Raw genomic sequence first — 16,279 nt, 5'->3', positions numbered from 1 at the left:
CACACATCGGCTCAAACAACTGCATTTTTGAGCACCCAAAACATCGAATTAATAGGTCATCCGCCGTATAGTCGTATAGTCCTGACTTGGCACCGAATGACTTCTTTTTATTCCCGTACGTAAAAAAAACTGAGAGGTTAACGTTTTTCGACACCTGAAGAAGCGGTCGCGGCATTCAGAATGCATGTTTTGGAGGTACCTCATTCAGAGTGGCAAAAGTGCTTCGACAATTTCGTTCAAACGCATGCAAAAGTGTATAGATCTTCATGGAGAATATTTTGAAAAACAATAAATTGATTTTCGATGATTAAAATTTGTTTCTGTTCTCTAATCCCGAAATATAAAAGGCACCCCTCGTATACTAAAATAAACATTTTTCTGGGTTTTTGGTTTCAGATGAAAATTGCGACCTGCATCTTTCCCGCCGCATGACACATGCACACTCGAGGCGCCTCGGTAAAATGCTTGTATCAGCCATAATATGACATATATTTTAATGAAAAAATTTGAGAAGACTGCTGAAATATATAACAATAACACCTGAAAGTTTCGTTTCAATCGAATATTTCTTTCCTTCCCAAAAAAATCCACGAAAAAATCGATTTTTTGAAGCCTCTAAAGCAGGCTCCCCCCTTAATTTCTGAGTTTAAAGCTGCACGTATAAGACAAATTTTGGTTATTTTGTTGATTCTTCATATTTTTATTAAATAATTTAATTTCGCCTAAACTAATTTTGCACTAATGGCAAAGTTGTATGTTTACATCTGTGTACTTGGTTTTTCGCACATAAATAAATAAATAAATAATTTTTTTTTAACTTAAACTAAACGCGAAATCAATTAGAAATACTCGTGTGCGCCAACTAAAATAACTTATTGCGTTAATGGTCTTTATGTATGTATGTATATGTGTGTTTTCCCCCTACCGCCTTCATGTTGCGTTGCCACCTAAACCAAGAGTCCAGTCGTTGATGTGTCTGCGTCCAAATAACGCAGGAATCAGCAAAGTCAATGCGCTGGTCCTAAACCTCATTGCACTCCAGAAACAGTTGTTGGCAGTCGTAGCCGGAACGTCCTCTGCGCCCGGCATCGTACAAATGCTCGAACTGACCGCCACTGTTGCGATCCAGGAAGTAGCTGGTCGCGTAACTGCAAAAAAACAAAATGAAATTCGCAATTATTGTCCGTCCGGTGCAAATGTTGATTACTTGCACATTTCCCTAATTGCGGCGGTACTTACGATCCCAGTTGGCAGAAAATGCTAGCGCCGCCAATTTCGCGCACGCACTCCGTATTTGCCTCGCACATGTAGCGTTGCATGCACTTGTCGTCGGCATTGCGGTAGGTGCGCACGTAGCCCTTCAGCAGCGAGAGACCGGCCACGGTGGCATCGCTAACCGAGTCGCGCTTGCCCATCGAGCGGGCTGTTAGCGAGCGATGCGAGAACGAGGTCTTCAGTGCGTCCAACAGATTCATCACGATTTGTATGAACTGCGAGGGGTAAAGTGCAGACAGCCAAACGAAAGCAATATAAAAAAAAAAGAAGAAAATAAGAAATGAAAAATTAGTCAATTATGAACTGAAGGCAATGGCCGGTTTTTCTAAATGCAATCAAGATCAAAGGTTTTCAAATGTGTGCGTGTGCAAATGCGGCTATATATGTACGGTTATTTTCTATTTAACAAACTAAATGATTAAAGGAGTGTTAGATGAGCGTGGAGTTGATGATGTCGCAAGCAACGCCAAAGTCTACATGAGTAAAAAAATATAAGAAAAGGTATGGAAGTGTATTGCAGCTGTTACACTACTGTTTGTGTCCATGTGTGTGTGCGTGTGTGTGTGCGTGTTGGTTATAACTACTAGAGATTGATTTAGGCATGTATTTATATGGCATATAAGTTGTCCACCTGTGTATGTGAATGTATCTACAGTTTATTTATAGTTTGTTTGAATTTTTTCTTTGTACTTTACTATTTCATCAAAGTGAGCGTTTACCTCTCCAGCTTGTTTCGCCATGGAATTGACTTGATCGGGATCTTTGGTGCCAAGCACTGATGACAGCACAGCAGCTAAGATGTTCTGTTGCAAGCGAGAAACCACACAAAACCAATAATTCCACACACCATTCGATTTGAGATATTTTTCAATATTTTATGTACCGATTTGTATTTGTGTACAAGAACAACAAAAATAACAGCAAAACAACAAAAAAGAAGAGGTTTTTCAATTAAAAACTTTGTATGACAACAGATTACTACGATAAGTACAATTGGAGTTAATGAAAATTAAATGAATGCAAAACCGAAAATTGGATGACACACAAATTCTGCTAATTTTGGGAGCTCGATAAATTTTTGACCAAAAAAAACCAACCGGTGCTGCTTTTACTAAATTTATTTATGCTTTGCAACGATTTCTACAATTTGGAAACAAGGTAATACGAGGGTCGTTTGAAATGTCCGTGCGAAAATAAAAAAACTACTTAATTGTTTGGAGTAAACCTTTTTGCATTTTTCGACATAGTTCACTTTTAGGCCCCTATTGCAGAAGATGTGCGGATCCTGCACTTTTAGGCCCCTATTGCAGAAGCTGTGCGGATCCTGAGGGAGAGACTGTGGAACACTTTCTCTGCAAATGTCCGGCTCTGGCGGCTAGGCGGTTGAGATTCCTTAGCGTACCCTTTGCGGATGGCTTGAAGAAGTTCTCCACCTTTCAGGATGGTTTGAAGAAATTCTCCACTCTCCACATCCCTTTTCTCTACTCCACTACATCAACAGCACTGGATGGGGTTTCTCTTCCCTAAATTTTTGTTGGAATGGCTTGAATAAATTCTCCACCCTAGATCCCTTTTCTCTACTCCACTACATCAACAGCACTGGATGGCTGTAGACGGTTTTCTCTTCCCTAAATTTTTGTTTTTTTTCGCAGGTAGGTCCACATTATGGTATCAAAACGGCATCTAAATGCTACTTGTAGTGCACCTGGGGTACTCTTGCCTTCTAACCTACCTCCCTACCCACTTTTAGGCTTATACATTTCGTTCAACGCTGTTCTACGCTGGTGATACCTGCCGAATAAAAGGATTTCTCCAAGTCTCAAAAATAGCCACTGGTTTCTGCAATCCTTTACTCGCTTGAAGAAAATCTCTTCCCGCCATTTCCATTTCTTCAAATTGCGGAACAAATAGTAGTCCGAGGAAGCCAAGTCTAAGAAAAGTCTAAGGAAGAGGGTTGTGAAATGAGTTGGTACCCATTTGATTTTGCGACCACAACTGCTGCGGTGTAAGCTGGTGCGTTGTCGTGACGGAAAAACAAAATCATTGGACTTTCTTCATTCAAACTAATGCCAAGCCCAAAGAAACATACCGATCTGACCGAAACTTGGTGTGCGTTCTTCCAAGAGATGCTACTAACTAAATATAACCTCGATATGCGCCAGTAGTGCCACCTCTCTGACTTAACACGGACTTTTCAAACGAGTCTCGTATAAATGCTTGTTTTTGCTTTGTTTTCCTTGATCACTCCTCGCGGGAGCATAGGACCTCGATCAGACTTGTCTTGCGTTGGTTTCGTTAATCTAAAGGGTGATTAAATTTCAAGGGCCGATGTTGAATTTGAGCCACACCTAAGCGTCAACGACACCGTTGGACTTCTTTCTTTAAGGTTATATGAAAGAAAAGGTGTACGTCGATAAACCAGCAATAATTCAAGAGCTAAAGGGTGAGATAATTCGGCACATTAGCGGCATAGAACCTCAAGTACGCCTCAGTGTCATCGAAAATTTGGACCATCGGATGGAGGTGTGCCGCCGAGGCCGCGGCGGTCATTTCGCCGATATTTTGTTCCATACATAATTGAGCCGTACCAATATTACCATAATAAAGAGAAATGGCAATAATTTTCTAAAAAAAATTGTATTTTATTCAAAATCGACACCGGCCCTTAAAACTTAACCACCCTTTATTTGATTTTTGACAGGGTAGGTGGTTAGCCTCCCGTATAAAAGTAACTCAAGAATATTCTTATTGAACTGCCATATCCCAGCCATTCATAAGTCATGCGGCTAGATTTCCTTCATTTTATTTTCTATTCCAAGTGTAATGCAAGTCCATTCCTTTCATGTAAACCAATACTCCCACAACATTTAAATTAAAATTCGCATAAAAAGCCTTAAATCTGCGTAAGTCTAGTCGAGAAGAAACGAGCGAGTCCATATAAAAAAATGTCAAAAAAATTTACATTAAAAATATGTCTGCGCTATTCACTTTCTAAGCTTTGAGCAAAGGAGCAGCCCTTCCCATTTACTATTTCCCCTTTTTTGCATATTCAACGTGAATTTTTAAGTAGCAAAAGCGTTCAGAAGCGTTAAAATTAGTTAAATAAAAAGTTAAAGCTGAGAGGATATTTACACTACAATGATTAATTTACTGAAGGATTGAATAAAGTGCACTCTAAATGACTACTATGAAAACTTTAAATTGTATTTATAGCGAATTGATGCGTACCTGCATTGGTGAGCCGCCATTGTCTACCTTATCGATGCCATCGCTCGGTGCCCCACCGCCCAACAAAGTGTTGATGATTTTCAAGCCTAGAAGCAAAAAATATATTAGTACAAAAAATTAGTTTCTGTTTCTATTCAATTTCTGTTCTTACGCACCCATTGAGATAACGTTGGCCCATGGCGAACCACCGAAACCTACGGAGTTATCAACATCGTCCGATTTGGTGGGCGCATTCGCCGGCCCATTGAAGAACATCGTCAAAACGGTAGACAGCATATTCGACCATGAGAAGCCGGTGGGTGTGTCAGTTATCTGGTTGACGCTGTCACCGTCATCTTCGACATCATCGAGCGCCACTTTTTTCGACGCATTCGGCTTCACCGCATACTTGCGGCCAGTGGACTCCTCCGCCGGTCGATAGATGGGTGACTGCTGCTGTTGCTGCTGGGCGTGTTGCACTTGCTGGAGACGCTGGCGTTGATAGACCTCATTTTGCGGATAAGCATAGGTGAGGAGCAGGCAGTTGGTGGCGACTATGGAGAGTAGCAGGTAAGCGTGCAGCTTGCGTTGATTAAACATACTGGAAGAATGAATAACAAACACAAAAATAGGTAACATTTAGCAGCTGTTTGAAAAGCAGAGACGACAAAATATAAAAGAGAGCTTGAAATTGAAATTTGAATTGGTCGAGCCAAGGAGCGCCAAGAGATTTGGTGGCTCCGAAAACACTCAGGCTAAAAAGCCCATTGTATCATATTTAGAGCTCTGGAAAGACGGTAGATAGTCAAGGAGGGAAGGAGAAAAGTATTAGAGAAAGAGCTAGGAAAGCATAGAGACAGGGATAGAGATAGTTAGTGCTGTGCGAATTTTCCAGATTCTTTGGCAAATCTGTAAATATCCAGTTTTAGAGAACGAATAGTACGCATTCTCACGACATCGGAACCCAAAACTCGTAGCCTTGCTCTAGCAAAGGCAAGATACGCACAGAGAAAGTGCTTAATGCTATCCGCCTCCTCCAAGCAAGACAGGCACATTGGGCCCTCAATGATTTCAATGGTGGTCATATGCTGACCCCATGAGTTGTGTCCTGTAATAATATCGACCAACAACCGAACGTCTTTCCTTCCAACTTTTAGTAGAAAGTTTGACAGTTCTCTGTTCGGGCTTGTCACAAAAGACTTTGCAGTGTTGCAGCGTTCTAGACCGGACCATCGCTTTTTATGTAAATTGCATACATAATCGCTGATCCAATTCATGATTCCTGCGGAACTGATTTCGATTATTGGCTATGGCCCTTGTAGGGGAACCGCTGCTCCACGGTTGGCCAATTCATCGGCAATTTCGTTTGCTTGAAAACCGGAGTGTCCTGGAACCCATATAAAGAAAAGCCTATTTTATCTTGCGACAGAATTAAGCTTCTTCTTACATGCTTGAACAATCTTTGAGGTTTGCTTCGCATTCTCCATGGCCTTCAGTGCAACCTGACTGTCACTGAAAACTCCAATCTGTTTCCCACTCCATCTCCTCTCGATTATTCATTCGCTTACTTTCAGGATGGCAAAAACTTCCGTTGGGAGAACAGTTGCCATTTCCCCCATAGCATAGGGGGAGCTTGGTTTTTATTTAAAGCGGACCACATTGGCCGCCGGGTATGTCGCTTAAGTCTTTAGTTATTTGCGGAAATGCTTGAATGCAACGAACTGCTCTGGTATCCAGCGCATGCCTCCATGAGTTTTGTGCGTTTCCATAAATGCATTGGCACACTTATTAAGTAATACAAAACTATTTCCCTTTTATAATGCCAATCATTCCCACAATCGGTATGCAACTCGCGCCGTATGCCTCGCTGTTTCACCCAACAAATTGTGTCACTCAGTGTTTATGCTTTGTTTTGTTTTCTTTTAATTTCGGCGTGCCCATTCCGCGTGTATTTAAAGTTTCATGGCATAAAAAAATATTTACAAATATTTCGGTTGCGCAAACGTTTACTTAAAGCCCCTCCACGTACCTATAGATAATCTGGTATTGCGGCTTGCAAGTGATTTTGCGGTTATATTCTTAGGATTGGAAGCGATTTGAATACACCTCCAAATGTGCATGCATAAACACATACATATACACATCGCGGAAATTGACCAAAGCCCACAACATCATTTCTGCGCCTCTGCCATTTTCTCTTCTAGCAAATGAATACGGGAGTTTTTTCTTGTTAATCTGACACATTGAAATAATCCATCACTGCCGTGGATGACTCTTTCTTAAAGCCACAAATCGAGTTGTGGCCACTTGTCAGAAAGTGTGGAACAAGAAAAACGAGTAACTGTAGTGAATACCTGAAACGACCAAAGAATGGTATGGAGTCACTGTTGCGGCCACAAGCATTGCCGACGCACGGGGCCCATTGGCCAACACTGTATGGCCGTCATTAAAATCAACATGCAACATGTGCGCTGACATACCTGTAACAGCTTGAATGCACATACATATGTATGTATGTGTGTAGCAGCAACGCTGCAACGATAGCGCGCAGCGTCAAGAGCAAAGCTCAGCTAAACCAAAACCAAAAAATGGTTTGGGTGGTGTACGCAGCATTTTTTCTCAATACATTTGCAAATGCGTGCACTTAAAAAAATCTCTCTAATTGAGGCATCACACAAAATTGGTTTTTCATTTAGAAGTTAGCCTTTTTGCTGTTTGTTGCTTTTACCGTAATTACAGTGCGTTATTTATTCAGTTTAGAGATCACGAACAATTTGCAGTTTAGTCGATTTAGATCGTGCGGTCAAGCGTTTGCGAACAGTCCACCTGTTATGTGAGCATTGCAGCATACTACCGTTAAATTAATAATGCACACTGTGCACAATAAACAGCAATAGGAACAACCACAGCAGCAACAGCAACAGCATAAAAAAGATAATTAACTCACACTAAAGTAATGATTTAGTGAAAATAAAAATCTCTAACGCTTTTACACGAACAACAAGCAAGGCAGCGCTGCTGCAGCAATAACCGGTGGCCGCATATGCACGAATGTGTTGTTGCTTATTCGTACTCGCATATGGCATGCTGCTACATACAAATACTCGTACACACACACACATGCTTCGATTCTATTTCCCGCAAACTCGCATTTTACATTCGAACTTATTTCAAATGCACATTCGTGCGCACATACACACGCACACACAAATATGTATTCATTCATTTAACATATGAGTGAAAAGGAGAAATGCAAATAACTTTAGCGCTTAGCTATAGACTGTGTAGCCCCAAATAGCGGTATTTGAACACTCGGCCACAGCTTAACCTAACCATTACATCGAATGGCAGGTAAATGTCTCTTTTTTGTTGGTCGCTTCATTTGCTTTTCCGGTTCTGTTAGCGGTAGTTTTCTATTTCTGCTATTAACACTCATCCAATGGAAACGAGTTGTCTTTTTTTGGTGACACAATTCGCAGGTATGCGACTAGTTGTCGGGTGTGTAAACGCCAGCGAGTATGAGAAACGAATCAGCACGTTTGGCGGCGATCGCCTTAAGCAAATTATGGATAATTTGTGAATTATGAAAGTTGAAATTTTTACTGTCGCCGTCGATTAATGAAATTGGAAATATAGTACACGCATACATGCACACACACACACACACACACACTATTTTCTAATATTACTTTTATAAGAATTTTGAATGAGGTGTGTAAATACAATCAATTATAGATAGTATTCGAATTTCTTGGCAAGTGGAGGTGCGTCGCTTAGAAAATCTCATTTTCATAATTTACCGTAATTCTATAATCAGGGTAAATATTCACGTTAATGACTGTGAAAAAGGGAAATATTAGAAAAATAGAAAAAAAAACGATTAACGATAATTAGCACAATTTAATACTCAGAAGTGACCTAGAAAGGGTCAATTTACAGTTTGTATTAGAGTGATGATAGTTGGATTTAGTAAAGATACTAACATTCAGCATACAAGTGGAATTTTCTTGTGTTTTATTCATTAGCTTAGTAATTTATTAAAAATAAAAGCTTTCCTCTTTGTTGCACTCGATGTTGGTGCATGCGTAGGAACGGTGTTTTATGGGGATAATTTAATCACACTTTTTGTAGGTGAGAAGGTTTTTTTCGCCTTATACGAGGTGTGTTCAAAAAGTATCGCGAATTTTGTGTTTTTTCAAAAAATATTTATTTATTCATTAATAACTATTTTGTCCCCTTCAAAGTAATCCCTATGAGATCGTATGCACTTGTGTCAACGTTTTTTCCAATCTTCGAAGCACTTCAAAAAATCATTTTCATTTATCTTGTTCAGCTCCTCCTTCGATGCCGTCTTTATCTCGTCAATCGTAGCATAGCGTCGTCCTTTCATGGGCCTCTTCAGTTTCGGGAACAAGAAAAAGTCACAGGGGGCCAGATTTGGGGAATACGGTGGCTGTGGCATCATTAGTGTATTGTTTTTGGTCAAAAAGTCGCGCACAAGCAACGATGTGTGAGCAGGGGCGTTGGGCGTTGTCGTGTTGCAAGAGCCAATTTTTGTTCTTCCACAAGTCCGGGCGTTTCTGGCGGATTGCTTGGCGCAAATTGCGCATAACTTGCAGGTAATATTCCTTATTGACCGTTTTACCCTGTGGCAAGAACTCATGATGCACAACGCCTCTGCAATCGAAGAAAACGGTAAGCAAAACTTTTACGTTTGACCGAACTTGGCGCGAGTTTTTCGGTCTTGGTTCGTGCGACAGCTTCCATTGAGATGATTGAGCTTTGGTTTCCACGTCATAACCATAAACTCACGATTCGTGACCAGTTATGACCCTCTGGAGCAAATTTGGGTCGTGGCGGACAGAGTCCAACATCTCATTAGCAATGCTCATGCGATGCTGCTTTTGGTCGAAATTAAGCAGTTTTGGTACGAATTTCGCGACGACCCGTCTCATGCCCAAATCATTGAAAAAAAAAATCGAATGGCACGAGCCAATCGATATGTCTAGGTTCTCAGCAATTTCTCTAACGGCGATTCAACGATTGGCCTGTACCATTTTCTTCACTGCATCAATTTTTTCGTCTGTTGTTGAAGTGCTCGGCTCGTGCGGCACGCTTTTCGTCATTCACATCTTCTCGGCCTTCTGAGAACATTTTGTACCACCGATAAACGTTGCTTTGGTCCAAAGTATCTAGCTTCTCCGTATGACACCGCACTGAGTCAATGCATCCGCGCATTTTATTTCGTTTTTCACACAAAATTTGATACCGGTTCTTTGATACATCTTTTTGAATAGGTAAAACTCGAAGACGAGCCGAAACACGTGCAAGCAAAGCAGCTGTCAACAATTAAGTGAACATTCAAAATGGCCGAACTCGTCGGCATGAGTGAGAGACATGAGTACCAACATATCGCCACAAAAAAATCGTAACCTGCGAAAATTCAAAATTTTGCGATACTTTTTGAACACACCTCGTATTTTGAAAGTTTATACGAGTAGATGGTATAATTGACTAAAGATCCCTTATATAGGGGTATATACCTATGAGATGAGACTTTCAGCTATAAGTCCATAGATGTCGCTAGGAGTATTTTTAAACCTTACCAAATGTCTTGTGTTTTTCGTCTGTCAACTGTCAACAATACTCAGTTCATTGTTGATTACGTTTCATAAAACAATGCATTTTTGTCGCTGTTAAAAATGTCGAATTTCGTGCCTTCAAACTACGATTTGCGGACATCGAAAGCGGACCATTTATGAAAAGCTGCTCTCCCGGTTCAAATGGAAGTCTTTTTTGCATCGAATCGTTACGGGTGATGAAAAATGGGTGTATTTCTCCAATCCCAAGCGTACACGATCGTATGGCTCGCTCGACCACAAGCCAAAAACCACAGCCAAACCAAATCGCTTCGGCCGCAAGGCAATGCTGTGTGTTTTCTGGGATCAGCGTGGTATGATTTGGTGCGAGCTATTAAAACCAGGTGAAACAGTCGACGGTGCACGCTACCAACGACAATTGGCCGATTTGAACAGCGCTCTACACCGAAAACGCCTAGAATATGCCGATCGGCGGCACAAAGTAATTTTTCTTGATGACAATGCACCGTCACATCGAACAAGAGCGACCCGGGAATTGGTGGAGACGTACGATTGGGAACCGCTGTTGCATGCGGCTTACTCACCAGACTTGGCGCCTTCCGATTATCATTTGTTTGCATCGATGGGCCACGCACTTTCCGAGCAGCGCTTCAATTCTCACGAAGAAGCTAAAAAATGGCTCGATGATTGGTTTGCGGCCAAAGACGGCCAATTTTTTTCTGCCTGAGAGATGGGAAAAATGTGTCGCTAGCGATGGCTATTATTTTGAAGATTAAATTTGTAACCATTTTTTGTTAATAAACGTTTGAAATTAAAAAAAAGTCTGATGAATAGCCGAGCCTCTCTTCCAATTTGTGGAGGAAGCAACAATTCCCTGCCATCTCGAGTCGCCAGGCGGTGTTCAGAGAAGCTTTATCGTGGCAGACAAGCACCCGGAGTAGGAGCGACTGCCATCTGAAAGCACTTTTCATATATTTTGCTGTTTAATGCTCGCAACTGATTCTGTACCAGGATCCAACGAATGGCAGTGACGTATAAACCCACGCGGCTTCACATTAAAATTTTCGTTTGAGCGTCAATCTTTGAATTAGTGAATTCACCAAACCAAATTATTTCTAAAAATAATTTCATTCAGTTTCTTCAGTACTGCAGTGCTTCTATTGGAATACTCCAAAGTGCAAGCGTACGTGCGTTTATTTATAAAAATTATTACGTTGTGAAGCGCGCTTCCACTGGCCTAGTTTTCAATAATGGAACCAGAATTCATACGAAAAAGAAACAAGAAAAAAGCGCTTGCAATATTACCAATAATTGAAAAGTGCTAATATTTCTTACTGCTTCTTTCGGTAATATTCTAATATTATTTTGCAGCACACCATTGCAACTTATTGGGCTTCTTGTACACATTTCACCAGCTGCTGAGGCAACCATTGTCGCGTGCTGTGTGTGGTTGAGGTATTTACGATAAACAGTTTTTTAATTGTGTGGCTCACACGTCATCTTATTACACGAAAATTGCGGTATAAAGTAGAAAGTTAGCGGTTTGTGACACGCACACACACACTCACGTGCAGACGCGTATTAACTGTTTTACTGGCGGCACGCATTTCGAGAAATCCGGAGAAGAAACCCAATCGCGCAAAGAGAAGTAGCCGAAAAAAGTTGAAAAAAAAAATTGATAAAAAAAATCAAAGTAGCAATAGCTGTTGAGCCCAAGTGAACAAAACAGAACTTGCGCAAAAGGAAGAAATTAAGTAACACATTTTTCGACAAATCGAGCGGCATGGAAAGACTTTTGTCACTTCTTGTGAGTTTTGCTTTCCCCGCTTGGACTTTTATTTGTCTTGCAATTGAACAATGAATATTCAGCTATTTGTATAAATATGCAGGTATGTATGTATGTATGTATTAGTTGTTGTTGTTGCAGCTAGTAGAGACATTGAAGAGTTTTAACTACTTTCTGCTTCAATATTCACCTTAATTTGTAGTTTGCGTTTCTCGCCGCAGTCGCCACAACGAAAGTGAAATTGTTGTTTTTCTCCAGCTGAATCACGCTATAATTTCGATTTTTTTATGTGCATACACATCTAATAAAGTATATTTATTTTCTTCTGCTTTGGTTTTGCATTTTAACGTGGCTAAGTTAAACACACTCATTTTTAATTAAATGGAAATTTATTGTTATCTTTTTCGTTAATTTCGTTTTTTTTTTGTTTTGATGAAGGCCACATGAAGATGAAAACGAAACGACACGTAAACTTCTTTTTCACTTTCATCGAGTTCACACAGAAGATCAGAGAAGTAGCAGCCAAAGTCCGTAGTATCGAAAGTCACACACTAAGCGCAGAGAAGCGACAGAAACAGGCAGCGCAAAATAAAAGAGTCAAAAGCAAAAGTTTATTGACCGTAAATGTAATGAGCCGTTTTTGTCGCTTTTGCTGAATGAATTTAGCTCCGCTACTCAGGCACGAAAAGAGAAAGCCTAAGCAGATTTGAAGGTACCAAGCTGTAGATTAATCTTGAACAGGGAATTTCTTTTTGTGGGCACTGTCGCATAGGCTTGTAAATTGGCTTAGTGCAGGAAGAGCAAAAAAAAAATAGTTTGTGGCTTAGACAGAAAAAAGCAATAAGTACAGAAATTAGCCGTTCTTGTGCAGTTATCTTTAGTTTTATAAATATATATTTAGTTTACAGAATCATTTGACAGGCGCTTCTTGTACTTTCTGATTACATCCAATGAGTGAGTGAGTTGCTGTGGTGCTTCGCATTGGCTTGGCGTTCAATGACCTGCATTGTGCCGCACTTGTATCATAACTGCACCAAAGTAACGCTACCAAATGTTAATAACAACTCTCATTGATAATTTGTGCGCCACACTTAGCGACTTGAAGCGATTTAAAAAAAACCTAAAAATTGTCAGGTAGTCTTTTACGTCATCGCGATGGCGCTTCGACGCTTGTCTGGACGATTGAATTTCACCTGCGTTGCACGTTTCACTTAATTTGAATGCAAATATTCAGCTTTTGTTTTGTAAATAGTATTACGAAACCGCACAAAAAATGGCTGATAGCTGACTGCAAGTGACGCAATTTAAGGGCTCTTTGCATGAACAATTCGATTTAGCGCGGACAATTTATAATAAGAGCCAATACCTGGACGATTACTAGCGCATCATGGAAGTCACAAATAGTGAGAATGCCGTTTTAGTTTCAACTACTCCACAACTAACTCGTTTTCAAGTCAACTGACACCAATTAATTAATTCATGTGAAACCAAGACCTTCTCTACATGGTTTTTCAACATAGAGGAGGCCTTCATGCATGCTACCACAAGCAAGAAGCACAACAATGACGGTGCGGAAAAGTAGTCAAGCCGCGACCAATACTCTGACAACGCCATGGTGCAGATCCAAATTGGTCAACTCCTCTAGGGAGAAGATAAAATATCTTGGGTGTGCACGTAATATTTCTCTTATCTGAGTCCAGGACATAGAGACATAGCGGTAAAACAATCCGTGATAAGCTTACTAGAAGGGGGTCGACTGAATTGATTTCAGAGATCCCCTATCCCGTCATCGGCAAGCCCCTGCCTGTTGTTAAAGTGGAATTGCACAACTTTTTTCTCAGGTAAGCGCAGAAGAGAAGAAGGAACTCTATTTTTCGTGTGCTACTTCGAAAACCTTTTGGCCTTCCTTTTCAGTACTCTGATAGTCCTGGAGATCGCACGCCATTCAATTTTTAAATCTATAGCTGTGCTTACCGGTCATTGGACGATCAGCACACATTAGGCCGGGTCGATTTGTGGGGAGGCAAAAAAAACGCCCATTGCTCTGTGAAAATCATATTCTAGGGATCAAAATAAGAAACTTTCCCGAAGAAACAATACCTCTAAAACGAATTCTGATGTCCCCCAATTTGGGTCGAACTTTTAGTGTCTTTTGTGGGGAGGCAAAAAAATCGTCCATTGCTCTGTGAAAATCATATTCTAGAGATCAAAATAAGAAACTTTGCCGAAGGAACCATACCTCTAAAACGAATTCTGATATCCCCCAATTTGGGTCGAACTTTTTAGTTTCTTTTCTCATGTAAAGGCCAAAAATGGTGATATTTTGAAATGATTGTATGGGGAACCCCCGAAGGGAGTTCCAGGGGCGGTGTGCCACTGGCATGGGTGGATCGGCCGTCCAAAGTTAGTGGGGGTCGGTCATACATTTGGACTCGATTGGAGCACTCTAAATGGGTCAAAGTGGGATTTTTCGTTCGACCCCAATTGGGGGACATCAGAATTCGTTTTAGAGGTATGGTTCCTTCGGCAAAGTTTCTTATTTTGATCCCTAGAATACGATTTTCACAGAGCAATGAGCGATTTTTAAATCGATCCGCCCTAGCACACATGCACAGGTAGGTTTACCATTTAATGCCCATTGTAGAAACTGTGAGGTCCTTTCAGAGAGAGATACTGTAGAGCACTCCCTCTGTAAATGTCTGGGTTTGGTAACTAGACGATTAAGGTCACTGAGTGCTTCTTTCCTCGACAGCCAGAGAGTCTTCAATAGTGCTCCAACCTAAACCGCATCAGTCTGCTTCATTAAATCAACAGCTCGGGCTGGCGGTAGATATCTGCCTGTTGGAGGTCAGATAATGGTAAGAAAACGACACTTTAGTGCTATTTGGGGAGTACCAAATTGGTACTTAAACCATTTCAGCTACCTACCTACCTACAATGATGGGTAAAATAAGGGGCTTTTGCTCATCGAGAGACTGCTAAATTAGTTTTAAATGCATAAGAAGAGCTACTCTTCACTTGTTTGTTTTCAAAAGACCTGCACTATATTAGAACTCAAGCAGACTAAAGTTTCAAGATACCGCGATGCGAGTGCGATGACTGACTGTTGGTAATAGGAGATTTATGACTTGCTGAGCATTTTGTTCGTACGCTCTTATAAAATTTGGTACCTGAGAGCTCGAACTGTATTTTCCAATACCAGATTAAAGGAGTTACGTGATAGGTAATGACTCTAACTGAAACTGGGATACCAAATGTAGGGATTTCGGTTCATCGGTAAGTACTTCTAGTGCTGCTGGGGTAGATTTGATGTGTGTTTCTCGGATGTTTACCCGCACTGATAAGATCCAATGCATCCATTGATCGTGGGCTTCCTTACTGCAGCTCGAAGCAATATTAAAATGAGTAATAATTTGGCCGCCGTAGTCGAATGGGTTGGTGCGTGACTACCGTTAGGAATTCAGAAAGAACGTAGATTCAAATCTCGGTGAAACATAAAAATTAGGGAAAAGTTCTTTCTAATAGCGGTCGCCCCTCGGTAGGCAATGGTAAACTTCCGAGTGTATTTTTGCTTTAAAAAACTGCTCATAAAAAATATCTACTGTTTGGAGTCGGCTTAGAACTGTAGGTCCATCCATTTGTGGAGCAACATGAAGACGCATGCCAAAAAAGGAGGAGGTGCACCGCCAAACATCCAAAACGGGAGTAGTTTGCTGGAACAACTTTCTGGAAAATTGGCAACAAAACATCTTAATTTCAGTCGGCATGCGTGCATCCATCATATAATGCAATTCTAGTCTTATTTAAACCGTAATCGAATACTAATTTTCAACATAGTTGGTAACCCCAATCGGGCTCTTCATACTCGCCGCTGCCACCATTCCGTAGCTTTCAGTAAGTTACGAACTTTTTACATCTCAAGCACATCGTTCCAAAAGCCATTTTCTTCCTTCTTCAAATAATACTTTTACCTTCCCCTTTTGACTTCTGACAGCGATCACTTGCCGCGATCAGTTGCACCCATCGCAACATGGACTTGTAAGGTGCTTTTTTTCCTACTGGCCCTCCTTCCCTGCAATTCTAGCTTTACTATTGTCAAGCCGATTTCCATATTGTAAGTCGTCGAAGTCTCATAGAAGCGGAATGCACAAGTATCGTTTTGTTTGTAAATGAGAGTCAGAAACTTTCTCTACATGCGCAGCCGTTTGCGCATGGAACCATCCATATTTTGTTTATGAAAAATCATTCTTCTCATGGCTTCCACCTTTTTAATTGTGAGAATTTACGCTACTCAGTACAAACTTTACCTGTTTACGTGTTTTAATTGCTGGTAAAAAACAGTGAAATTCCATTGTTGAAGTAACTAAAGTCTTTCTTTGTGAATGCACTTTTTCTCATAAAAAATCTGTTT

General features: G+C 40.7%; 1 protein-coding gene across 2 annotated transcripts; it reads right to left on the bottom strand.

Annotated features, from left to right (window-relative positions):
- Positions 1-1,021: 1,021 nt before the first annotated feature.
- On the bottom strand, positions 1,022-5,082 carry LOC129235822 (uncharacterized). 2 transcript variants are annotated; one of them, XM_054869865.1, is made up of 5 exons: positions 4,659-5,082; positions 4,504-4,589; positions 1,995-2,078; positions 1,240-1,490; positions 1,022-1,148 (listed from the first exon to the last, which is right to left on the bottom strand). In XM_054869865.1, the coding sequence occupies exons 1-5, from the start codon at positions 5,080-5,082 to the stop codon at positions 1,022-1,024; spliced, it is 972 nt and encodes a 323-aa protein (XP_054725840.1). The 2 variants fall into 2 exon arrangements, with proteins under 2 accessions (XP_054725840.1, XP_054725841.1); XM_054869866.1 differs by lacking the exon at positions 1,995-2,078.
- Between the last annotated feature and the right edge of the window lie 11,197 nt (positions 5,083-16,279).

Source organism: Anastrepha obliqua, chromosome 1, assembly GCF_027943255.1.
Source record: "Anastrepha obliqua isolate idAnaObli1 chromosome 1, idAnaObli1_1.0, whole genome shotgun sequence".
NCBI lineage: Eukaryota > Metazoa > Arthropoda > Insecta > Diptera > Tephritidae > Anastrepha > Anastrepha obliqua.
Note: the sequence above shows the minus strand (reverse complement) of the source record. Positions and strands in the feature narration are given on the sequence as shown.

Bases quoted from the DNA above. Each gene is read 5' to 3' on its own strand.
- LOC129235822 (XM_054869865.1), bottom strand. From the start codon at position 5,082: ATGTTTAATCAACGCAAGCTGCACGCTTACCTGCTACTCTCCATAGTC. The intron at 2,079-4,503 runs GTACGCATCAAT...CGCTTGCAACAG, and splicing joins ATGGCGGCTCACCAATGCAG to AACATCTTAGCTGCTGTGCT. The intron at 1,491-1,994 runs GTAAACGCTCAC...TACCCCTCGCAG, and splicing joins TGGCGAAACAAGCTGGAGAG to TTCATACAAATCGTGATGAA.